This window comes from Morchella importuna, assembly GCF_003444635.1.
Source record: "Morchella importuna strain M04M26 chromosome Unknown Morimp01GS057, whole genome shotgun sequence".
Lineage (NCBI taxonomy): Eukaryota > Fungi > Ascomycota > Pezizomycetes > Pezizales > Morchellaceae > Morchella > Morchella importuna.
The window spans coordinates 14,183-39,662 of NW_025763454.1; the positions used below are offsets into that span (position 1 = coordinate 14,183).

Below are 25,480 nucleotides of genomic sequence, written 5' to 3' on the forward strand. Positions count from 1 at the left end.
AATCATCCCAATAGGGTAAGAAGTATCCCAATTAATGTGGCCGCCTTGGCATAAAGCTATTAAAGTTATTATTTCACACCTATGTTTTTTTCAGAGAGGTCATAGTGCAGCCAGTTCTTAATTATTTTAAATCCCCTTTTATGAGGATGTTTACAACCATGATTAGACCCATTTTACAAAAGAACATTATTTTTGGACAAGTGTTGCATTGTTGAAAGTCGATGGGGTGAAGGGGAGTCGGTGGTTGCTCTGGCCGGCTGGTTTTGGCTGTCCGACACCGTACATGTATTCAACGATGAAGATTGCTGAGTGTCTCTGAAGTAGAGCAAAACATTCTAGTGATAATATAGAAGTGGTTCATCGGAGGTCCATGATAATTAGTTGGCTAGTCTATACATCTTGGCATGATTATAGCTTTATATGCAACAGCCATGATTATCGCCGGCCAGGGTTTACCACTTGAGTGATCCGAGGTGTCTATCTAGATAGCCAATCTTCCGAGTTATGGCGGAAACTATCCTCTTCAAAGGAGCAACTACATTGGGTCGTGGAAGCGAGGTCGGCAAACTTGTAGAGGGGACCGTATCATATCCCTTCGTGTGTTTTCACGACCAGGTGCTAATGGGCAGCTTTTACTCAGTAATAAACCTAACCCTCATCCCGTGAGCCTTTTGCTGTAAAGTCACCTTCTGTGACCCCTCCTATACCTTTTTTGGGTGTCTCCTCAGTCTGTAGGTAGCTAGGTTTTTTGAATATCACCACACCGTCGCAGGCCTAATATGTCTCCGATTTTGCTTTGACGAACGAAGGGATATGCCAATCACAGGTATTCCATTCTCTACCTATTCGCCAACGCTGTATGTATTCGCAATCGATCTGTGCTACCTAGAACCACGGGTATCCCTTACTTTACACGCCAGCCCGAATTGAAACACAAACGGCACTGGAGCTCTCGGTAATTTACCTGTCAAACATCTACGCCGAACAGGTACTGGGTATGTACAGGGAGAATTATTGCGGAAGTCAGAACTCAAAGAGTGGGCCTCTTGATCCGCGCTCACTGCAAAAATTTCTTTAAGGGCCAATAGGACTATCGGGTCACGGAAAACCCACTTTCTCAATAATTCTCCCCATCACTGTATTGTTATATTTATATTTCAATCCCGACTGACCGCGTACCGTGTAAGTGACATACCCACCCACCACTTCTTGACCCCACCACCACCGCCATCACCGCCGCCTCTTACCATCATTAACAGCGTCTCGGTTGAGCTTTATACTAATTAAACAGGATTGAGAATGCCTCCACGACCTAGCCGTCGGGATAGGGTGCGGGCATTTTTCACAGAGATTTCCAGTATTCGTTCTAGGTCAAGGACTACCAGCCCAGCACCTCCACCTCCTCATTCTCCTTATCTTCCTCCTCCGACCAGAGTAGTACAGGTGCAGTCTTTACCTTCTCAAAGGTTTCCTCCCGCGTGATAAAAGGAGATAGCTCCATAGTGAAAAAGGCTTAGCTAACTTGATGAATCAATCTAGTCTATCCCCGACACTCCCTGCTCCACCTCCATCTACTTCAATTACAATTGCAAGCCCACCTCCAATAGTTACAATAACGTCTCCATCGACTCTACCAAGCCTAGCTACACCGGCACTACCTCAATCAGTACAATCGCTACCTGTAGTAATCGCCACACCACAACCACAACCACAACCGCCAATATCACCTGGCCTGGCGGAAAATCTTGCTTTCGTAGAGGCGTTGAAGATGCATATTGACACACTATCCCCCGAAGAGCAACTGCAATTTAAAGCTGGCAGCACCACTATCACACCCGAAGCACTGATATCCCAAACCAGAAAATACAATGAGACTCACAACCACACGAGTCGCTCCCGGCAGTGTGCATCACGGGTCGAAGGATTCCTGAAGGCGGTCGATGCATATTTAAAGCCATTATCGATAATGATCGGGCACAACCCTCAGGTCTCATCACTCGTTATCAGGGCCGTAAGACTCACTATGCAGGTATGTGTTTCTACTAAAAAAACCCCCCTCTCTCTCTCTCCCTCACCTGCGCATACATACCCATCTCTACACTGCTGATATCCCACAAATACCTTACATTAGATTAAAATTTACGGAGATGATGGAATTTTTAGAGGGTCATTTAGGGTACCTCGCCCAATACGCAGTAAACTTTAGTCATTCTAAGAAAGTGCGAGAGGTATGGAACAGGATACTCTCGTGCCGGAAATTCGGGGGAAAAACTGATGTGCTGACTACCCCCCTTAGGCTTTATCTTCCGCTTATGGCGATTTATTGAGTTTTTGTACGGGTGCACGGAATGTCTTTGTCGATAGCCAAGGAAACGAGAGTCGTAAGTACTATGAGTCAGGAATATCCGAACCGTTCGCACCGAGGTTTTAGAACTTCCCATCCTAGAACCGCCGGCTGATACACTTAGGTTGGACGTCATTCCGGATTTTCTTGAGGACCACATTAGAACCATTTGAGTAAGGTTTCAATACTCTGAACTCTGATTTCCGCAATCACGTCGATATAGTCATTCGCACGGCTGCCATCACGGAGCACGAGAGGCTACTCTCCAAGGAAATGTTGGAGGCGGAGGAGAAAGAAGGTGAGAATTAACTTGTAATTCCTAATCGCATATGATCAGGTCTAAACCTATCCTTAGACCAACTAAGGCACGAATTGCTGGCCTGGCTCTCGGAGCTAGACTTTGATAAAGACCATGAGCGCATCTATAGCAGGAGGCACGGGGATACTGGAAATTGGCTTATTGACTCCTCTAAGTTCAAAGATTGGGAAGATTCTAAAGAATCCTCATTACTTTGGTGTTACGGAACTCGTGAGACATCTTCTCTCCATTCCCTTGCGCAAAATAACGACGCCAGCTCACAAGCTAACTTATACTAGCTGGCGTTGGAAAATCTATTTTAGCGTTCATCCCCTCTTTTCTTTCCACGTTTATATCTCTGATATGTACTCTCTAAGCCGTTGGGCTGGACCCGAATGCCAACTGTTAGTCCTATATTAGAATGGCCGCTATAGATATATCTTTACCAGATGGCATTTTGGTTCTATCCTGACACTTCAAGTGGTACGTATATATAGAACGGCAATAGTAACAATTAACAGGTCCCTAGTTCTAGAAACAATCTCTGCGAAATATTCGCTAAATAGTCGGATCGGGGTAGCATTAGTATACTTCAACTTTCAAGAGCAGGGGGTTCAGAAATCAATTAAAGTGCTCTCCACAATGATCAAGCAACTCGCCCGCCAGAAGAAAGTACTACCAAAAGAGTTGAAACATTTCTACAAGCAGTACTACCGAGAGGCTAGTTTCCCAACTGAAGGGAAGCTCGACGCACAGCTCGCAGATCTCTCGGCGAGTTTTGATCAAGTTTTTCTTGTCATGGATGCGATGGATGAGTTTGAAGACCGGGAGGGCTTCCTACCAATCATCAGTAGATTTGCACAGGGCTCCTCCTCCATCCACGGTCCGCCCCGGAACGGTTCCACCCTATTCAAAATCTTTGTCACCAGTCGTAGAGAAAAGGATATCGAGAAAACTTTCACTTCATGCAACTTTCCAACAATCCAAATAGAGGCAAAGAAGGTTGACGCTGATATTGAAACCTTCATTCAATACCAGTTGAAGGAAAGATCCGGAGACGTGATCATGGACCAGAAACTAAAAGACAAGATTGCGAAAGCCCTTATCTCCAAGTCGAGTGGAATGTAAGTCGGCCACGTCACTATTATAACCCAACAATGAAAGATGCAGAGTATCCGTGGTTCACGAGGCCGTACAAGTCCGCTGTATGATGGCAAGCCGAGGTATCTCGAGGCCGCGGGACGGGGGGGTACTTCTGTTTGAGGAGAGTCGATATCGATGGCAGATGAGATCCCATGACAGATCTGCAGGGTATTGACCTTGCCCAGCAGTAAATCAGCCATGGGATCGGATCCACAGTTCGGCATTAGTTCACACTCATTGAGCTTTTAAAAATACAAGCCCTCGCTGGCATCGACAAGCAAGTTTCTGCACGGCGGACGATCGCACAGCGAGCTCTAATGTGGGTAGTCAATGCCGGAAGGCCTCTGACGCTTCGCGAACTGGCTTTAGCGGTCTCCATTGAACCAGACTCGAGAAGCCATAAGGTGCTGGAGGCGTATGGGCAACAGGTAGTTCTCGACACCTGTGGCAATCTGCTGGTGGAAAACGATGGGATTGTGCGACCAGTTCATTATACGGTCCAAGAGTTTCTGACCGCCGGCTGCGAGATGAATCAAACGGTTCTCAGTACAGGGAACCCAATCCTTCGCCAGTACCAAAGTAATATTCATCTGCATTCTAAGCTTGCTGAGATATGCCTTCAGTACTTGTGCTTTGAAGAGATAGAATCGTGCAAGAGGATAAAACCCGCCAAGAGGTACGATCCAGAGTATCCCTTTGGATTGTATGCAGCAACATATTGGGATTATCACGTCCAAAGGCTTCCGGACTCTTCTTTACCAGGCGACCTGGCCCGAAGTATTGACAAGTTCCTCGATTCCAAGGGAATTACTCTTACGATCGCTTACCACATGCGTGAAAGCGTATACAGAGGCCAAGCGGTACTTATCAATCCATTGAATTACTGTCTAGCCTTCAACATGCTCCACCTGTACCAGCTGTCACATCGCTTGGATGCATCAGTTGTTGGGGAGGAACACAAAGAGGCACTACATCACGCTGCCGCAAGCGGATCCACAGCTGCGATTGAGATCCTTCTCGGGATGGGATTTTCTGTCCATACGCGTGACACTCAGGACGAATACCCACTCCACTACGCCGCTCGGTCTGGGCGCAGGGCAGCCGTTGAGCTATTGCTGGACAGAGGTGCGGACATCGATGCAGTGAACGACGTACACATGACTGCGCTAGAGACTGTGGCCTGGGAAGGTGATGAGGTCTTGATGCGGGTTCTCTTGGAGAGAGGCGCCGCTATCAACCTCCCAGACGGGAGCAATCGGGGATTCGTCCTGGTCGCCGCGGCCAAGGCAGGGGTTCCGTGCGTAGTGCGGATGCTCTTGGACAGAGGCGCGAATGTCAACTTCACCGGAACCCAGGTAACGCCCTGGCCGTGGCGGCCGAGAAAGGGCACCAAAACATAGTGCAGATGCTCTTGGACAGTGGCGCCGATATCAACTTCGTGGGTGGGGTGCACGACTCTGCCCTAGCCGCCGCGGCCGGGAGGGGGCATCAGAGCATAGTGCGGGTGCTGTTGGACGCCGGCGCGGATGTCAATCTCACGGGTAGTGAACAGGCGACCCCCATAACTGCAGCGGCCTGGGGAGGCACAAAAACATAGTGCAGATGCTCTTGGACAGCGGCGCCAATGTCAATCTCACGGGAGGTAACTGGGGCTCCGCCCTGGCCGCGGCCACCGAGAGAGGAAGCCAAAACATAGTGCGGATTCTCCTGGACAGCGGCGCTGATGTCAACATCACGGACGAAAACCTTGAAAGTGCCCTTGAAGTAGCAGCCAGGCACGGGTACAGAGCCATAGTGCAGCTGCTTTTGGACAGACGCGCTATTCCAGCCGGTACAGAATGAGTCAATGCCATCTAGACTCCTTCCAGGTTGTCAAGACACATCATATTTTTATCCAGCTCTCTCATTTATTCGATCGAGTGATCCTCAACGTATTACAGTAACTTTACCTTTAAATGTCAACGCCTCCCCCCTCGGTCACTCGGGTAATCAAGACCTAGGTTCATTAGTCACAGGAGCGTGGAGGATTTCTTTTATTTTCTTTTTGAGGTTTTAATTTCATTTTATTATCATATTCGACTTTTGCTAAGAAACGAGTTTTATGCAATATACAAGGAATTTCTCAACACTTGTTATGGTGTGTGCACTGTAGTCTGTAGCACGTGGCAGCATATACGACCTATACATCCATAGACTGAGGAGGAAGGTAGGAGCCTAGGACAGTGGGAAGAACACGGTCGAACCTAAGCCGCGGCATTGTCTTACGCCTATGCATCATATGCCCTGAAGCTGTTGTAGGCATCTCACGAACACCGGCAATCAACGAACAACATTAGATTGTTCGCGAAATACGTAGGCAAGCAAGGAACAAGTAGATATAGCGGAATATGGTAGGTAGTTCGCGAACACCAAGCCAGTTATTAGTTCAGATGACTACATGGGAACGATTGAGTCATGCCAGAGGAACGACTGAGCCATGACATAGGAAGGACTGAGACATGAGCTGTTCTGACCGAGTCGTAAGGGCGTCCTATCCACCAGAAAGTATGATTCGGACGCCCTATCCACCATGTACCTGTTTTATCGGATTGCACTGAAAGTGCCGCCCCTCTCACCAGAAGACCCACACCCCACTCAGCAGCGACCACACACACTGGATGCTAAGGTACTCAGAGCCATGTTGAGGGTCTTTACCGTAGCGAGTGCTAGAAGGGTCAACTGGACAGTAGTAATGTGAGAAGTAAGTCTTATGATTGTTATTCCAAGTAACTAGATCGCAGAACTCCTTACAAACTAATTTAAAACAGATGCGGACCCCTCCATCAGTCACCTTCTGCTGCCTGTTATCCAATACCAGTCACCCCTTTCTGATCCCAGTCACGTCCTGAACACAGACTGTTCCAAGCCCTTCCTTCTGTCTGAGCCTTATTCATTACACGGTACCCGAGAAAGCAGGTGCAAGGTTTTTGTTATCTTTTTGAACCCTACGTCGATAGCCAGTGGCAGCTAGCTTTCTATTACCTGCAGTAATTTTATAATTATTAGTACTTACAAGACTACGGAGACGTCAAATTCGCAGCAGGTGACCCGCAGCAGTTGTCGGGCAGCAGGTCATTCGCAATAGTTGACTGGTAGCAAGTAAATCGCAGCACAGCACGGGTTAGGTGACAGGCACAGTTAAGCAGCACCCGTCTTCTACCTGTCCCTTATGGTTGGAGCCCTTCCTGATGAATGGGGTGCTATTTTTAAATTTAATACGATATAACGATTTCCTGGTGGATAGGGCCCCCGATTCGTATGCTCTGCTGGATAGGACGACTTATGGATTGGACAGAGCTCTTTGCCACCACATACAGCCCTTTATAAGCCATAACCTGCCCGATGCTGTGCCGGATTCTAAGTGTTATTCTCTGATGTTATTCTTGGAGAAGATTTCGGGTCCCTGGGATGTTCGTGAACTACCTAAGCATAATATCCGACTACGGTATAGGATTTATTCGTCGCTTGCCTAGGTATTTGATGAACAATTTAGTATTGTTCGTCGATTGCCGGTGTTCGTGGACTGCCAACTAGTAACTAATCTGGCTAGATATTGAGGGTAAAACACCATATATACAGGGCCCTCTTGATCAGACATGGTGCCCAATCTGAACGTAGCTGCGTCAGTCCGGATTGTAGCATAAATCCCCCTGATCACTTTCGATTATCACCTCCGCTTGTTCATTCTCTAGTAGCGCTGGTTAATGAATCGGGTAATGAATCGTTTTACGACGTAAGGTTTATGTGGGAAATGTATCCTGGGAAAGTGACCATCTGTGCTGTAGGCTATGTCCCTAGGAAAGGCATCCGATTTACCTGTAGAAAGGCACCAGAGAAATGAATCGATAGTCTCGTTGGACGAGTTTCTTGAGTACATCTTCCCCAGCACTTTCTTGACAAAAAAAACCGTCTCCTAGCTACTGCCGAAAGTGGTAGTCATATGCGGTACTACTCTGTGTTAAAATAAAAAAGACAAGTAGAGGAACTGAACCTATGCTATTCAGCTAACAAAACCTAGAGTCTATCACTTGAGCCACAAATAATTAAAGTTCATACCTACCTACGCTCATACAGGCTGAACTCATGCGGAAATGCATCATGGAAATGCATCATGGAAATGCACCCCGCAAATACATCACGGAAATGCATCATTGAAATGCATCAAACGGCTTGGGAAATGAATCGTTTCCCAAAAAGGTTTTGCAGTGAAAGGCATCGATTGATTCATTTCCCGACTTACTAGAGATTTATCACTCATAAATATTCGCGAATTTTGATTTGGACTCGACTTCTAAAAGTACTTTGTTCTAAATTCTCAATACATATCACCCGCCGAAAGACTTCCATCCACTAGAAATAGTCGCATAGTTTGGAATACATTCTACCAACATCTTGACAAACATCCCTTTCCATATCACAGTGTAGATACTCTGCGTGACCACTTAGGTGGTCGACTTCCACGAACCCAGCTCATCGAGAGTAATCACCTTGGCATGGTTGTAGACAGTCTTTAGGAACGACAAAGAGTTGTAACTCCCACCTGAAACGAAATCTCCCGCCCATGTAACCCAGTAAGCCCAAGGAGCACCCCCGGATGTCATTAGGTCCGGATCAGGGACCACTCCCACCTCCGCTAACGCAATGACCCTCGATCCCCCGGTTAGTGTCTTCAATGCGTTATACTGGCTTGACTGGGCTGAATGGTCTCCAGCACTGGTGTAGATATCAACCGTCGCAATATCGCAATAACTGTTTCCAGGATACCAATTTGAGTCTGCGGTGTTGCATACCCAGACCATATTGTGAAGTCCGTGATAATTGACCAATCTTGTGTAGACCAAGCTCCATAGAGTCTTGAAGGCAGCAGATCCCTTCGCACCCCACCAGAACCAGGCACCCTCTGGCTCGTGCAGAGGACGGAAGAGGATAGGTACGTTAGCATCTGAAAGCCGTTTAATCTGTACCGCAATGGCGTCGATGTCGCGGAGAAGGAGCTTGTAGTTTGTGCCGGAGGTGCCCTCGTTCAGCGCAGCAGCAACATCAAAGGTTGTGGAATCGGTGTAGAACCCTCGCCACCATTCCTTTCCGGATGTGTTGATAAGGCCCGTTGGGGCGTTCCAGTGCCACACAAAGGTGTTGATTCCACCACGAGCATCCCAAGCAATTGCATCTTCGACAGCGGTGGAGGTTGCTCCGTTCGCGACACGGGATGGGGAGTACTCGATAAAGTCGCTTCCAAGAATTGCAGGGGTCTTTCCAACGTTCTGAGTGACCCAGAGGAGAGAGGCAGGGTCTTGTTGACCAGATAGATAGTAGGATCCGTAAATCTTCTGCATGTACTTAAGGAGAGCTTTAGCGCCTGCTGTGGCTGAACCGTCGATGGGGGAGCTAGTGACAGTGCCGGTGCCGGTGCCGGTGCCAGAACCGGTGTAGGCGATGGTGAATTCATCAACATCGTAGTAGCCCCAGTTGCTCTTCAGACCAACACCGACGGAGCCTATAATTATAATTGACCATCAGTAAAGGCACAAATGGATAGTCCCACCCTCCTCATAGGGAATGTATATACGTACCAGTTGGCATAGTGATTGTTCCAGCAGATATAGTGCACCACCCCGTACACGACGGAAGCGTCAATTCGCCTGATGTTGCGCTATTAACCAGAATAGTCGTCTTCTTCTCGCCGTAGGGGGCGCTGTAGCGAATTGTGAGGCTGTAAGAGCCGGCTTGAGTGATCCATGGCCAAACGGTTACTGTATCGGCATCCGCATCAAAGCCGGTAACGTAACCTGCCCCGTTGTAGCCTGAGGTTGCGGTGCCTGTCGTGACCCCGATAAGAGTTCCTGCTTCAGCTTGGAATGTTTGGGCGACAGTAAGGCCGACCAGGCAAAAGGCGGTGGAGAGTGAGCGCAGCATGATTCAGATGGTCAATAGTGGCGCTGGTACTCCTGGAAATACTCGAAGCTTTAGAGAAGATGGAGATCTATAATCACTACAGGACTTATTGATTTTATATACGCCATCTTAAAAGAGTCATTATGGCTTTGCAATTCATTGAGTATGTGCCAGTAGTGAACATGGCTTTTCACAGTGAGCTCGGCTGGAGAATCGGTCCAGCTCTCCGTTTCCCGTGAGTACTGAAATAATAGATTATCGAGCTTCACCACGATCATTCTCCTGCATCCTACAACCATTGACTATAGAACATAGCTAGTGTTGCCTGCTGTTGGCCATATCGGTATTATTCTTTAGTGCCAATGTTGTTATATTGCGAGTACCATGGCAAGGATCATATATATCATCCGGCTGATTGGTTAAACCTCACAATATATGCACAACCCTAGCTATTCCTTTCATCCGATCAGGGCAACATATAAACACCCATTACTATTCTCCGGATCGTCCATAAAATACTCCGAAGAATCACCCTAGAACATTTCCGAAAAGTCGCGCTGGTCTTGTGGGAGTGGAGCGACCCTTTCACCCGTGGAAGGAGTGCTAGTACCGCCTGCGGAGCATAGTTATAATGAGCTTATCTCAGTTCTTGAAAAAGCCAAAGGTGAGAGAAGAAGCTTAACCAAGCGGGCCGCGATACCGAGAAGAGTCCGCACATGGGTATGTCCGTTCTCTTCCTCAATGAACCCTACCAGTGCACGTGGAGGCCGGAGAAAAGGGCAATATATTCAGTGAAGTCAGATTACCTTCCAACCCGAGAAGTATATAGCTAGTAATTGAAAATAAATTTGTACACCCTAGGCCCGTTCAGACACAAAATTTAGTTAGTCAGTAACATTCACCTCCAAGTATGCCAATCGCCCCAATAGTTATTTCGCCTATGACGAACACACTAGGCTACGAGTATTACACTATATGTTAATTATTCTATATTTATAAATTCCCTCCGTTACCTTCCTCTATTATCTGGTATATAAGCTACATGTCGTGGGCACTCGCAAACCCCGCTCTAAGCACACGATCCAGGGGAAATGTGGGGTAATGGAAGAGTCCGTACCCATGGCTGCATCTGTACCTACCTACATATTGAGCCTTTATAGTCTCCCGGGTTAATCCTTGATTCCCGGGCCATTGAGCTATACTGCTACGCTCGGATTCTTCCGTGAGCTTGTACGACAGAATCCGGATCCTAGGAGCCCATAATACTCCGCATAAGGCCCTAGCTGGGGTGAGAACATCAAATGTATTTCCAGTAGCACCAGCCTATTCGAATAGTATTGAGGTTAATTGCATTCTGGTTATGTTTTACGCGCGCACCACCACTCGACACCAGAGTTACAGAAGGAGAGTGGGTATATAGTACTTACTAACAAGCTTCCATATATTGATAGCCTGCCAGCTTCACGCCATAGCATGCGATATTCATAATTCTTGTACTTGGAATCTATCAGATATTCGGCTGGTTAGTCATATGTGGCTCGAGATAGGATGCACCAATGGCCCAAGGCGCCGGCTGATCGATCAAATTACGACCACATCAAGGCAGTGTATATCTACATGAATAGGATCATGTATTAGATATATGGGGATAGCCATGCATATTAGACTCATCTCGTGAGCTGTCATTAAAGAATAGGCACGAGACTAAGGCAGTCATAGCGGCTCTAGCCAGTGCGACCTGTTATCATAAGAGTTTGGCCGCGATCTTGACATTCACCGGACATCGATCTTGAATAGCCAGTATGTTATGGAGACGTTCTTAATATGTATATGTTCATGCTCATAATGATAATAGATCTTATATATATAAACTTTGGAGGGACAAAATTCAGCGTAGCCAACTTTCAGGTGAGTCGATATATGCCTGTAATTAACCAGAAGCGTTCCCTTGTATCTTCCAACATCTTCTCCCACACATAAATAATTATCGAGCCGTGGACCCGGCCACCCCCTACCTACTGGGCCTGGTGAGCCATTCGAATTAAAAAAGCGACGATGAAAGAGACACGTACATGTAATAACCTAACACATCCAGATTACACACATACAAGCACAGCTAGCTCCAGTCTGTTCCTGTATACACGTATATTCCAATTCTATTATACAGTCGTCCGCCGATATAACGAACGTGCATATTCCAAAATTTTCCGTTCGATACAGCAGATTATTCGGTATAGCAGGCAAGCTTCTATGTGAAATTTAGATTCGGATCACCGAGACCCGTTATAGCAAATTTGTGGCTTTTTTGGCATTCGTTATATCGGCGAACGACTGTATGCTTCTACATGTCCTTCCCAACACCACCTATCTTGCTGATGTTATGGAAGCCCTCGCATAGATCCCGAAGGCCAGATATACTTACCCATCGTAAAGACAGCCTACCCTCAACGGTATATGCAATTATGATTTTGGACAACATATAACTACTCCCCCGAGTCTCACACGATGTAGATCGTACACCTTATATCATTACCTCTACCATCCATGGAAACGAATCAATTGATTCATTTCCCGGGGTCGACGCTTGTGGAAAAGGCATAAAAGATTCATTTCCAAAGCCGAAAATCCCTTTTCTTAATTCATTTCCGCTTATGTACTACCTATTCTGGACAAGGGTGCGTCGTCATCCTAAAATGTCTTTTCTGATGCTTTTTCTTGATGCCTTTTCTTGATGCCTTTTCCTATGCCTTTTCCTATTCCTTTTCCGCCGGGGACCAGAAATGTATTTTCCTAGCGTCAAGGACCCAAAGCTATATACAGAGCTTAATATATCAATCAATAGCGTAGGTGATAAGATGTGGACTGTCTAATCGCAATCCCACAGGTTCAAACCCGACTCCTTTTTTATTTGTTTAGTATAAACTTATAAATAATTTTCGATTATGGGTAATGTGTTTATTAAAGTAACATATGAGACTTAAGATTCATTTCGGGATTCATTTCCCCATAGTAAAAAGATTCATTTCCTTGGTCACTTAATAGACACATTTCCGATGATTCATTCACACCAATGTTTTACGTGAGTATAAGATTCATTTTTTGATTCATTTCAATAGTTGGTAGAGATACAGTGATTTCCATTTTATACGCCCATCGGTTTTTCTCACAACCACTACCGCCCCATAATAAGCAGTATACTCTCATATAGAGACCCTTTATTCTAGATTTTTTATATATCATTCCTATACAATTCTTTCATGAGCGAGAACCCAGATATAGCTCCCGAATTCCCGCTGATAGCCCCTTACCACCCATGCGAGATGGATATCCTCGCTTGGACGACCGGGGACAATTGAAACAATTGTAATAATATTCACCTACCTTATTAACAAATGAGATGAATCTTATGTGATCCCAAACCAGATCAGAATTTCCTCCAATTTGTCTGGAGTACGAAAGCAGGAGCACCAGATTTCTCGGCACCGATCGCGAATAGAGCTTTATTATACTCAATGCGCAAAAAACAGAAACCCTAACCCAGCAGCTATGGCGCTTGGGCTCCAATCGGTCCACGCACGTGATCGAGTGATATTGAATGATCGTCACGTCGATGGCCAGCACTTCAGAGTCGCAGTTAACATCTCAGACTTTCGAGACCGTCGCTAATGATCTCCCCCGATTCCCGAACCCTTTTCATTCTCTCATTGGATCGATGCCGACGCGAGGATCCTAGCACGAGCGGAAGTATCTACTAGTACACCATAATGATGACGTCATATATTCTAGAGGTCCCAATTCGATGACGCCAAATATATATCGCTACTGCAATGTACTGTTGCGGTCGAGTATTGCAGTAAGCTCTGTAGTGTTTCTGTCTCTTCGCACATTAATCCACCGCAACTAATTACCATCATGACTTCTTTATTCTCCTCTTCTTCCTGGGCCTTATCCAAGATCCCAGATCTCTCCCGCAAGGTTTTTCTCGTCACTGGAGGGAGCGCCGGAATTGGCTTTGGAATCGTAACTCAGCTGCTCAAGAATAATCCTGCCAAAATTCTCATCCTCTCGGAAAAGGAACACCATGCAGACCTCGCCATAGATGAGCTCCAGAAATATGGGGATGCGAGCAGAGTCGAATGGGTCAAATGCAATCTTCAGGATCTTAAAGAGGTCGATAGAGTGGCAAAAGGTCTAAAGGAGAAGGAGAAGAGACTGGACTGTCTAGTTTCGAACGCTGGGATTGGTGTCGGGGTTTACAACCTGAGTAGGGACGGCATTGGTATCACTACCCTGACCCCCTGTAGCCTTAATAGTGCTCTGCTAACTGATTTTTTTTTACGGACAGATACCCATTTCCAAGTCAATCTTCTTTCCCAAATGCACCTTATTCTCACGCTTCTCCCCAACATCATCGAAACAGCCAAAGAGAACGCAGAAGCCCGTATTGTACTTCAGTCTTCGGACCTTCATCGAATGGCCCCGTCATCCGTCAAGTTCGCCAGCCTTGACGAGATCAACACTGATATTGGACCCGCGTACCTTTACAACCGAAGCAAACTAGCCCAGATCCTATTCGTCAGAGCGCTGGTACGAAGACTCCAGGATGGAAGCCTTGGCACCTGCCAAACATCAAATGTCTACGTCAATGCTACCCATCCGGGGGCTGTGAGCACGAAGCAACAGGAGCAGGCTGAGGAAGCATACGGCGTCGCCGGAAAGATTGCTGTCGCAGCCGCAAGGCCCTTCATGAAGGATCCAATTACTGATGGTCCTTTGCCGGCACTTTTTGCTGCGACATCACCGGATGTTCCGAAGGAGAATATCAATGGACAATACGTGTGTTTTCCCTTGTCTTTCCCCCTTTCCATATGCTGAGACTAATAGTTGGATAGATTGTGCCTCCTGGAAAGGTGACGGACCCGTCGAGCCAGGCCCAGGATGATGAGATGGGAGAGAGGCTTTGGTCTTTGAGCGAGCAGCTGTTGAAGGAAAAGTTGCAGTAGACTCCGGGAGATTTTCACATTTCTTTCGTACACGATTCCTGATGATCAGCGTATACACAAACACTGGATATAGATATATATGTAACGCATAATGTAAAATTAAGAAGCAGATATAAAATACTTAGCTTTAGCATTTCTTAAATAGCCCAAAGCACGGAGGAATCCCCCCTTAAAGTTTAATTTCACCCATTACACAAAACACAACGCACCATTATATCCATGTCCAACCGGCACAAACCTTTCAGCGGGAACATTCCTCAGCTAAACTTCAGTCCGTCATACCTCTTGCTCGGATGTCGGCAATTCTGAAGTATCTTGCAGTTTGAAATGTTTCTCAATAAATACAAAACGAGGCGTTTCCAGACTTTATCCTGACTTGACATCGAGACGAGCCAAGACAGCGAGAGACAGCCAAGATGCGAGCCTAGGGAAATCTCCCCTTAACCTCGAAACCCATCACAAGACCTCTCAAGTGCACGTATAGGGCATCTTGCGCATTTCGTTAGGATTCTCCTCATGGTTAGGGTTGATATGACCTAAAATGGATTTCTTCGAAATAGTCCCAACATAGTCTTATCTAAGCTTGGAACAAAGTTCATATTTTGTATTCGCTGCAAATTCATAAGAGGCGATCAGTCTTGAGACTTTAAGTAATATGGAGGGTTAGGGCTCATAATCCCAGGAGCGCAATTTTTATATCGAAATTAATTCAATAAAGATTGATGTTCCCCCCCCCCAAAAAAAAACCCCCCCAAAAGAGAGCCGGGAGGGGGGGGAGTTCTCGAGACTTTTACAAAATGATCTGCGTATCGATCTCTAGGCCTTGCATATTCAACTTTACGTTTTATCTTGTCCAAAGTCTCGAGACGAACTCTCGCTGGGTTTTGTCTTAAACCGATGATCACTGACTAGCATACCGGTAAAGAGGGCACAATATGCCCTTTCGATGCTACCGTTTCAGTTAATATACAGTTATTAGCTGTTCGAAAAATCATGAGACAAAATGGTGTAAGTGGCCGAGTGATATTCTATGATGCAGAATTCATGAGTCAAAGCATACCGCCATGCGGATTCAGCAGGTTATCATGAGATATTAGACGTCTTAGGAGTGGCGAAAGAGGCAGGGGTGCAGGCACTAACGCTCTATATCCCAGTTGATTGATTAGAGCAATACATGGCGCAAAATCTCGGGAATAAAGAATTGGCCTGGGCTGCGAGAATACATACTACATCACAGCCATTTGTCAAGACGATGAAAGGCTACGCTTCGAATCACTAGTGGGACTAAGGTTTAACATATAGTGCTAATCTAAAGTCTACTATTTGATCTCAGTCCCATTCGATTCGCTATATATTCCTGATCGAGCCTTAGTGGTATATGATACAGCTAGATCTAGAGTTAATACTCGATCTCGTGATCTCCTCTAAAACTATCTATATTCACCCGGAGAAGGCGTGTAGTCTTTAAAAACTACATATATAATCCACGCCCTATCTGTATTCCTTGTGTGTTGAACCACGGCACGAGGCCAGCCTCTCGCGGAAGCACGAAATTGAGATATGTGTCTATCACAGGTATGGAGCGGTAAATGTGATTTTCCCAACGGTTGATAGGTTATTTACCACCGGTGGTATAAGTACTGAATTTCAGTCCTTGTGCCAGTATAAACACTGAATTTCAATCTGTATGCTGCGCTATACTTCATTAGTAGATCTTCAATCATTAATGCCAACACTTATGAAAGTTCCCCACCGGTGGTGAAATACCTGCCACTGGTGGTGAAATACCTGCCACTGGTGGTAAAATACCTGTCACCAATATGGGGCGGTAAATGTGTCAAAAGTAATTTTACCACCGGTGGTATAAGCATTGAATTTCAGCCCTTGTGCCAGTATCAACACTGAATTTCAGTCTTTATACTGCGCTATACTACATAAGTAAATGTTCAAAATCTTATGAAAATTTCCCACTGGTGGTGAAATTCCCCACCGGTGGACAATGTGCATATATAGTGGCATTATATGGTCCCTTCTGGCCATATATTGGCATTCTATTGCCCATTTTGGCCATATATTGGCGTTCTATGGCCCCTTTTGGCCAAAAGGTCTGTGCTTTTATCATAAAAGCCTGCACTATTTTCACCACCGGTGGTAAAATAATTTACTACCGTTGGTAGAATTACTTTTGACACATTTACCGCTCCATACATAGATGTCCTCGCGCCTTCATATAGACGCAGCGCGTAGACTCAGTCTAATCATCACTACACATCTACTTCTCTCCTTCGCCACTAGACTTGCTCAAGGTTTTAAATTTACGCAATACTATCGATATCATGATAAATCATATGTATTTACATATATGAACACCGGCCATAAATCAACACCCCCGCACGCGTGGGAGAATTGCCGGTCTGGGGGCCACCTGGCTGTCCGGTTGGTGCCGGCAGACCACAACCGGCTGAGTCTCCCCCGAACATTTCGGCCCTCAACGTGGACGGGGTCGAGCACATGAGCTCAATCTAGAGGAGTTTGATTTCATGCTCGGCGAGGACTCGCAGATCGGACTCTGGGGGTAGAAAAGAGACGGGACGTGGGGCGGTTGTTATGTTGGAATTGTCCTAATACTCATATAAGTGTCAGTATATATGTCAACACGTAGCCACATGACACAGAGACTATTCTAGGCACAACATCTTTGTATAAATAAGGGCTCTGTATTATAATCAAGCAAGCCAATTGAGAAAGTCACAGTCTTCCGCATTTATTATTCTTTACTATTTATTTCCAACATATTACTGGCTTCAGGATCCGAGTGATGCGCTGTGAAGAAGACTTGATCACCCATTATCGACATTACACAAAAGCCATTCAATTTCATGTTTAATCCATTCCTACTTTTTTACGCATCAATTCAAAATCTACTTGATAGCATCTATTTCATACCGGCGTTGTCGCACTGTGCAAGCCTGTAACTATCATGACCGGACACGTAGCCATCCACCGAATCTCCCAAGGTTAGCTGTCAGTGTTTTCCTGCCCACCGCACACCGACACCGGCAACCCTAACCTCCCCACCGCCGCGCCGACATCCACCTGAAGCCGACTCTCGCCGCAAGACACCCAACAACACACACACACAAGCTGTCCTCCACCAAGTCAGCAACAACCAGGCCCAGAGCTGGACCCTACCGCAGACATTCAGGTCCCCTCCCTCCTCCCTCCCCCTCCAGGCCCAGACACGCGCTGACCCTTAACCTGTTAACACCCGCGCATCTATCTGACCAGCAGTTAACACCTCCCCGGCAAACCCCTTAATCTCAACCCCCAGCAGCACTCCCCAACCCCGCGATCGCACGGCCCGCGATCCCCGTAAGGCCACATGGCATCTGCATCCATCCCCAGCCTTCGATAGACAGCGTGTGGGGTCGGCGGCCAGCGCATCGGGGGAGATAAGGATGGGATGGGAGGGGAGGGGAGGGGAGGGGAGATGGGACGAATCGAGGGCTGGAATGTACGGCTGCAGGTATCCGTGATATGATAAGGCTCGGGGAGTCGACCCGGGTTGTTATCAACTGTGGATACGAGTGCTGGCTGTTGATTGACCCGGTTGATGAAGTGGACGATCGAGTGAGATGGAAAGAGACAGAGACAGAGATGAGATGGATGATCGTGGACCTCTGCTGATAGGAAGAATACTATCACTCCCCAGCCAGCCATCATGCCCATTCCAATCCCCCATTCCAATCCCCCATTCCAATCCCCCATTCCAATCCCCCATTCCAATCCCCATCCCCATCCCATCCATCTCCATCTCCATCTCCATCTCCATCTCCATCACCCTCTTATCTCTCCTGTAGTGCCGCCCCACCGCTTATTTACACCGCCCGATAGCCACCATCCCATCCGATGCCTTCCCATCCCCTCCCTCCCTCCCTCCCTCCCTAGGGCCCTTCCCTCCCATCCCTCCCCCCCAACAAAAGCATACCGAAACCCGACGTGATACCAACCCGAACTCTGTTTATCCGGAAAGTGTCGAGCCCCCGGTACAGCACCGTATCGCATCGCGTCGCATCCTTCAAAGCAGTAAAAGATCAGTAGCCCCAGAGCAGGGCGCGCTTATCTGTGCTGCACTGATAGATAACAACGCCCCCAAGGAGTGAGGGCGAGATCAGAGATAAGCAATCAGCCCTCCCTCCCCTCACCCCGGGCAAGACAGAAGAGACCGACAGAGACGGACATGTTCGCGAGCAGACGTATGTAGCCGGTTTTCTTGGATTCAGTGTGCAGCAGCGAAAAGCAAGATAACGGGGGCATAGATTCATTAAATACAAGTGCAGCCCCCATCTTATCATTCCCCCCATTTTCTAGTGTTTGTCTACGCGATGATCAACCGTAAAGATAAGAGACTGTGCTGGGTGTGGGTGGTTGCGGTGTGTCTTGCTGGTTACCAAATGACAACCGCTAATCGAATCCATCACCTCACTCTTTTTCTCTTATCTCTCCCTCTCTCACTTCCACCCCCCCAAGTAAGTAATCCACCACACAGCGCCGACCACCTTATCTCGAAAAACTTCCGGAGGGTTTTCTTTTCCCTCCTGCCTGCCAGCCCTTCCCCAGATACGGGAGGGAGGGAAGGGAAGGAAGGGAGCATCGAGATAGGCGGAGAATTAAACGAGGGGAGATCTACGTAGACCCAGGTGCCCGGGAAAATCTTAATTTCGTATGTAGCCTCTCTCTCTCTGAAGCAGAGGATTCGAATATTCGTTCCTGACATCTACACACAACGGTCGCAATCACGACTTCTTGGCACTCTCCGAGCCTCACTTGCTTACACGTGCACACGAACAATTACAATTGTTCTTCACCCCCCCCCCCCCCCTTTTTTTCCTCTCTCGCGCTACATATCCCCTTTCGGAGTCCTTTCTCCAGCCCACAGGCAAGGCAGTCGCAAGAGAGAAGGCAAAGCCTGCTGCATTTAATTAGCCGCAGGAAGCAATTCGTTTAAGCTTCCAAGGCCAGATGGATGGATGTATGGATCTCGGTTGTCCTCGGCAAACATCCCCCCAAAAGCAAAAAGGGCATCACGTTCACGGGCTTCCCAGCTGAAACGGAAGCGGATGAAGCCATCGTGAGATGAACAATTAACCTCACCTCCAGCTAGCCTCGCTCTTTGTTTGCAATTGGTTTTGCCGCGGCCATCACAGGGCTGCCGCACACAGAAGGTGGCCGGAGCGTGGACCTGTGGTCGCCGGTGGGTGACCTTGTGGGGTAGGATTGTGGTGGTGGGTTAGGGTTGGTCAGTGTGGTTGTTCAAGATGCACACACACAGATGTGGTGGCCACATGACGGTGGTCAGATTTGCCTCAGATTAAACAGCTCGGCGGAGATGCAGTAGCAGCGCACTCGCCAATTGACCGAGTAGATGTTGCAATTGAAGTAGTAGTACACAGGTAGAGCATGTAGCAGTTAGGTACACAACAAACAACACGGAGCAAAAGAGGTCAGCTGCAATGGCTGCGATTGGGCGTTAGAAGATTCGAGGTAACATCGTGACCCTTTTTTCCTTCCCTCTTCTCCTTCTGGTGGAAACGAATGCAACAAAGCGTAAGCTAGAGTCGAGAGGCAGAGCAAAAATTTCTTTTTTGCCTTCCCTTCGTTCGTTTGGACGTTCTGCTCGGGAGCGCTTACCGCATGCTGTGTGTGGGTGTGATGGGGAGAGTTACAAAGCAAGTATTTTCCAGACCTGCTCTATTTCGGTGGATGGATGGATGGGATGGCAGTTGGGTCTTGGTTTGCTTCTAGAGTGCCCACATCGTCGGTTTTTTCTTGCCACTACCCAGCTAGACTAGAGCCTTGGCTAGTGTGGATCACATGATCGGCTACTCGAGTCACGACACTCAACGTTGAGGTTAATAATAATGAGGACTTGAATTCAAGGTCAACATGAAGCTAGGGTGGCTGGTAGGTCGTAGTAGCAAGTAACGACTCTACATGATACTCAAACACCCCCCCCCCCCTTGCTCTATGCTTTACGTTTGGAACATCCTCAAAGGCAAGCGATATTCCTTTTTGCGGGAGCGGTAGATTTTTCCTCGTCGTTTTCAAACCGGCCTGCAGAAAAGGAAGGGAAAAAATAATTGTGATGTGCTTCAGATCATGGTGGATGATGCGTGATCTTCGGTGTGCTTGAAAGGGATGCGAGAAACGTCGCGTAAGACGGAAGTGTATTTCTCACACCGTGCACAGCAGCAATGTTGGCAGCACAACAAAGAACAGAGTGAGAAGGGTCGTGAAGCCGCCAGACCTCGGAATTGAATTGGATAGACTGGCGGATAGCTCGGAATTCGAATGCCGAATATATAACTCGAGAGATAATTATATATGGTTTTTCTGCTACATACGTACTCCAAAGAGAGCTCTGTGATACTAGTAATCATGGCCGCGGGTGAATTGAGTGCTTGGTCCATTACCTACAAGAATGGTGGTTAATATCCCAAACGACCACGACCAGCTAGCTACATAGTTCTATGAAGTGGAGCTCATTAGTTGATACAGCAACCTCAACACCTCCTGCAGCAAATATTTCGAGCACCCAAGAGGCGTGGTGATACCCAGTATCAATACTGCCCTTACGTGGACCGACGTTGCACCGCTTGTATATACAATTGTGGAAGATCATGCTGTGAGGGCCAGTACAATTCCTCAACACGGGACACATATGCCAAGATACTTGGCTTGTCCAAGCGTTATATATGTCATTCTCACGATGTCTTTCTTTGGCTAGGAAGTGAAAGTCCACGTCCAGAAACCTCAGAGAGAGAGGAGGATAAATTTTCACCCACGTGGACCTAGAACTTTCCCTCACCCAAAGCACTGACCTTCTTGAACGCTCAGGTGATGGGCAGCACCGAGAGCAGGCCAACTGAGCTTTTTTTTTTAGGTAATTCTCCTGCATCGTCCCCTAGGGATCCACGGATTTTCCAGTAAAGAGGGAAGGCGCACACCGAATCCTTGGTAGGGCTTAGCAAAGTATGGGGTAAGTTTCCGTTGTTGTGGTTGTATTGGACGGGGTCACAACCGGTGGAAGGGTCACGGCTGCCACACACCGAGACAGAGGGAACAGGGTCCCCGCGTAGGGACTCCCGTTAACGGCATAACATGTTAACCACCACCAACAAGGCCCCAATTACTCGACATCGCATCATACTCGTGCTTAACCTCGTCTTTTTTTCCCTTTTCCTTCTTTTTTTCTTTTTTTCTTTTAATTGGGACCTGCTGGTCCTGCAGCTACTAAACTCCCTTGCTGCACATGGATTGCGGTATTACGTTTTTAACCGCAAGAGAGAAAGGAAGATGGAGCATCGTGATCAGGTCTTGCCAGAAATGAATCATCGCTACCCCATCCAGGGGCAACCTTTGGGACTCCACTGGTAGAGTAGGTAGGATTGAAGATGATAGCTCCACGGCCCGTGAGGAAGCTATATAAGCATATGCCCACCGGGAGCTGGAATGAAAGTATCATACACATACATCATCAATACCGTTTGATATATATACCTATCATCCCATATATATACATCCATAGCAGCTATCACCCATATCCCACAAGCACAAACAGACAAAGAGCCCAAGGTTCGAAAAACCAAACAACAATGCCGTCATTCGAAGACCTCCCCTTCGAGATTCTCTCGCAGATCCTCACGCTCGCCGCCGAGCTCAACGTCAACGAAGAAGCCACATACACATACGGCCTGACACAGGCACCTCGATCAAACCAGCGTCATCCCCTCCAACGCTACGTCCGCGGCCGTGTCCCTACAGATGTCCTGCGCTGGAACACCGTAAACTCATACAGACTTGTCAATTCACGATGGCACCACTGGGCGCTATCATACGCCCTCAAGGATGTCTACGTACGGCGGTGGAGAGGCGGTGAACAGTGAGTACTCCTCTACTCAAGCTACTTCTTTACAATACTGACCCAATTGCTACAGATGGGGCAAGGAATCGTTCAGAGAAGCCGACAAGAGCTCGCAGACCCCCGGGTTCGCCCCCGTCGTCTTCCAGGACCCCTACAAATCCATCAAGTCCACCGCGAAGCTCTTCACCGACTACCCCCAGATCACCGCCCACATCCGCCGGCTATGGTTCAACGGTATCTACCAGCACGACACCAACAAGTACATCTTCCAGATCCTACACAATGCCGTCAACGTGCGCAATGTCGTTGTTCCATGGACCACGCTGCGCTTCGGGACGGAGGCAGAGTGGCAGCGATTGATGTCATTCCCACGTCTGACATCGCTCGAGCTGCTCACCATTGGCCTGCGCGAGAGCTCAGTCACGAACCCAGCAAACAACACCGACCACGCTGTGCTGAGGACGGGCAATGGCTTGAACTTTAGCGGGCTGAAGAGATTCAAGATCTTTGGTGACTCAAACCTCAACCCCATCACGGACGAGGACCTCTACTACATTTCACGAACTGCCACAAACCTCGAAGAGATCCACATCACCGGTGCATCATCAATCACAATCAAGGGTATGTCTATTCTGTCTACTATTCTATCTCAGGGTTAGGGTTCAATTGATACTAACTTCCATTTCTACAGGTGTCGCCGCATTGGTCGCCAGCTCCTTCCAAACACTCAAGCTCCTCGAGTTCACCCCTCTAACGGACGAAGGCTTCAGCCACCCCAGCTCCGACGCCGTTCACCCGCACCTGCACATCTGCTCGCTCATCGCGTCATGCCCGCGTCTCAAGGACCTCGCCATCACAGTACCCGCCTGCTGCCCGGAGATGTTCTCACGCCCCTCAGTCGCCTGGCAGGAGACAGCACGCATCCGCGTCGCTGGCCGCGGCAACTGCAACCCCGCCGGGCTCCCGCTCGACATGAACATCGAGGGCTTCATCCACACGCTCGAGTCCGCGCGCGACCTGGTATCGCCGGCGGCGCGCAAGGGGCGCGGAGAGCTCGACATCGAGATCGCGGTCGGGAACTGGCTGTTTGATGTCAAGACAGGCTTCGTGCACGGTAACTTCCTGGAGGCCAAGAAGGCGTCGGAGATGCTATGGGCGCCCGAGGAGTTCCCGACGACGAAGGGCCCGTATGGGCATACGGGGCTGTATGGCGATGTCGAGGATGTCAAGGGCGAGTGGTCGTGCGTGCCTTCAAGAGACTTCTTTGAGGCGATGCGGTGGGGTCTGGTGAGGTTTGATAACTAGGCTGGTGGCGGAATTGCGTCATTGTGGATGTAAAAGTGGAATTTTTTGATTGATTGGGCTTGGGCTGTGGCGTTTGTAAAAAAAAAAAGGATTTTTTTCTTTCTTTCTTTCTTGCGATGAGCTTGGCTGGATTGCACTAACTATGTACTTGTTTCCTTGTAATATTTTTTCTTCTTTTCTTCTCTCGCTATGCTTTGTATTTTTTGTGGGAAACAGTATTACTAGTATTATTGTTATCTTTTTCCTTTACTCTACTCGACGTCTGTACTTTTAGTTAAGCTTATGATGGAATAATGATGAATGATGGTGGTGCTGCTCAACACCTGATTGGCCCGATTTCTGTTGGTTTCTTTTTGCTAATAATGCATATCACTGCCGCATGCCTACTATTCTCTTACAAATATCCAAGACTTTTTGCGACATGCGATTTTTTCAAAAAAAACAGGCGATGATGATGATTCATAGTACCTACCACCATTGCCAAGTTTGTATATTCTGAAGTGTATTTTGAAGTGCACTCCTCGGTGGTGTGTACTTAGCTACAATACCGTAGAGTAGCTCGAGTAGAATCGGAATCCCTCATAGAGCAGTGGCAGTGCTCACCTAACAACTAGCGGAATGATCAACACTTTTTTTTTTTCTTCCACGCCAGCCAGCCAGAAGTTTCTTTGTCTGCCTGTCTGTTTCGGCCCATCGGATAGTCTACAAATGGTTCACACACAAAAAAGAGGCGCTGCATGAAAATCTCGGTACAGTCCACTTCCCCACGAGCGGCGTTTTGAGGCGTCCGCCGGCGCCGACAATACCGAGCGCGGGCCAAGAGTCCAGGGCGTTATGAATTCAAGGTCCAGCGTGGAGTTAGGTTTCTAGACCTGCCTTAGTTAACACCACCGACCGACACGTGGAGGAGGGAGTTTGTAATTACAGAAATAGTAGAGCAACTCTTTGACCCTACTATGCACAGCCTGAAACACCTAGAATTTGGTATATGAGTAGATTTTTTTGTGGCCAGTGCACGATCATACATATGTGAAAAGCTGGAACTCGAGTCGTACCTTATCCCCGGCACCAGTATCAGAATCTGTACCGGCCGTGATCCAAATCATTGCCCGTGCCCTCCATGGAAGCAGCAATATCAGGATTAATTGTCCGCGCCGATGCTCAATCCCTCCCACACGTGGATCCATCATTCGCCCATATTATCGAGGTTTTATGTGCCATATAGCAAGTACACGTGGAGTTCTCATTCGCCCGTGCTGTGGTTACGTACGGACTTGGAGTTGAATTCAGAGCCGTAACTACACCATGGCCCAAGCACGACTGTTAACTGGCTGCTCTCGCCATTTGTGTTAATAATTAACCATCTCTTGGGTGCATATGTATTCGCTTACCTCTACTGGCCCGCGCGGTTCTTGGCCGGTTAATTTGGTGGAGTGTGTGCTTGACCTGCCTAAAGTGTGTGTGTTTGCGGCAGTGCTAAAAATAGCACTTGCTTTAGTAACCTTGGAGGAAACATGAAGCCTAGAACT

General features: G+C 47.7%; 6 protein-coding genes across 6 annotated transcripts; 5 read left to right on the forward strand and 1 right to left on the reverse strand.

Moving 5' to 3' along the window:
* Window positions 1–1,299: 1,299 nt before the first annotated feature.
* LAJ45_11118 (uncharacterized protein) lies at window positions 1,300–2,521 on the forward strand (the record flags this gene model as incomplete). The annotated part of the gene is made up of 5 exons (XM_046120629.1): window positions 1,300–1,466; window positions 1,540–2,029; window positions 2,166–2,228; window positions 2,297–2,381; window positions 2,469–2,521. 5 exons carry the CDS (start codon window positions 1,300–1,302, stop codon window positions 2,519–2,521), a joined length of 858 nt encoding a protein of 285 aa, XP_045966152.1.
* A 96-nt stretch (window positions 2,522–2,617) lies between these two features.
* LAJ45_11119 (uncharacterized protein) lies at window positions 2,618–3,770 on the forward strand (the record flags this gene model as incomplete). Its single annotated transcript, XM_046120630.1, has 4 exons — window positions 2,618–2,642; window positions 2,700–2,873; window positions 2,942–2,966; window positions 3,164–3,770. The coding sequence occupies 4 exons, from the start codon at window positions 2,618–2,620 to the stop codon at window positions 3,768–3,770; spliced, it is 831 nt and encodes a 276-aa protein (XP_045966153.1).
* Window positions 3,771–4,102: 332 nt separating this feature from the next.
* LAJ45_11120 (uncharacterized protein) lies at window positions 4,103–5,627 on the forward strand (the record flags this gene model as incomplete). The annotated part of the gene is made up of 3 exons (XM_046120631.1): window positions 4,103–5,140; window positions 5,191–5,326; window positions 5,383–5,627. The coding sequence occupies 3 exons, from the start codon at window positions 4,103–4,105 to the stop codon at window positions 5,625–5,627; spliced, it is 1,419 nt and encodes a 472-aa protein (XP_045966154.1).
* Window positions 5,628–8,266: 2,639 nt separating this feature from the next.
* Window positions 8,267–9,740, reverse strand: LAJ45_11121 (uncharacterized protein; the record flags this gene model as incomplete). The annotated part of the gene is made up of 2 exons (XM_046120632.1): window positions 8,267–9,321; window positions 9,398–9,740. The coding sequence occupies 2 exons, from the start codon at window positions 9,738–9,740 to the stop codon at window positions 8,267–8,269; spliced, it is 1,398 nt and encodes a 465-aa protein (XP_045966155.1).
* A 3,891-nt stretch (window positions 9,741–13,631) lies between these two features.
* LAJ45_11122 (uncharacterized protein) lies at window positions 13,632–14,722 on the forward strand (the record flags this gene model as incomplete). Its single annotated transcript, XM_046120633.1, has 3 exons — window positions 13,632–13,998; window positions 14,065–14,555; window positions 14,612–14,722. The coding sequence occupies 3 exons, from the start codon at window positions 13,632–13,634 to the stop codon at window positions 14,720–14,722; spliced, it is 969 nt and encodes a 322-aa protein (XP_045966156.1).
* A 7,655-nt stretch (window positions 14,723–22,377) lies between these two features.
* LAJ45_11123 (uncharacterized protein) lies at window positions 22,378–23,951 on the forward strand (the record flags this gene model as incomplete). The annotated part of the gene is made up of 3 exons (XM_046120634.1): window positions 22,378–22,664; window positions 22,720–23,267; window positions 23,338–23,951. 3 exons carry the CDS (start codon window positions 22,378–22,380, stop codon window positions 23,949–23,951), a joined length of 1,449 nt encoding a protein of 482 aa, XP_045966157.1.
* Between the last annotated feature and the right edge of the window lie 1,529 nt (window positions 23,952–25,480).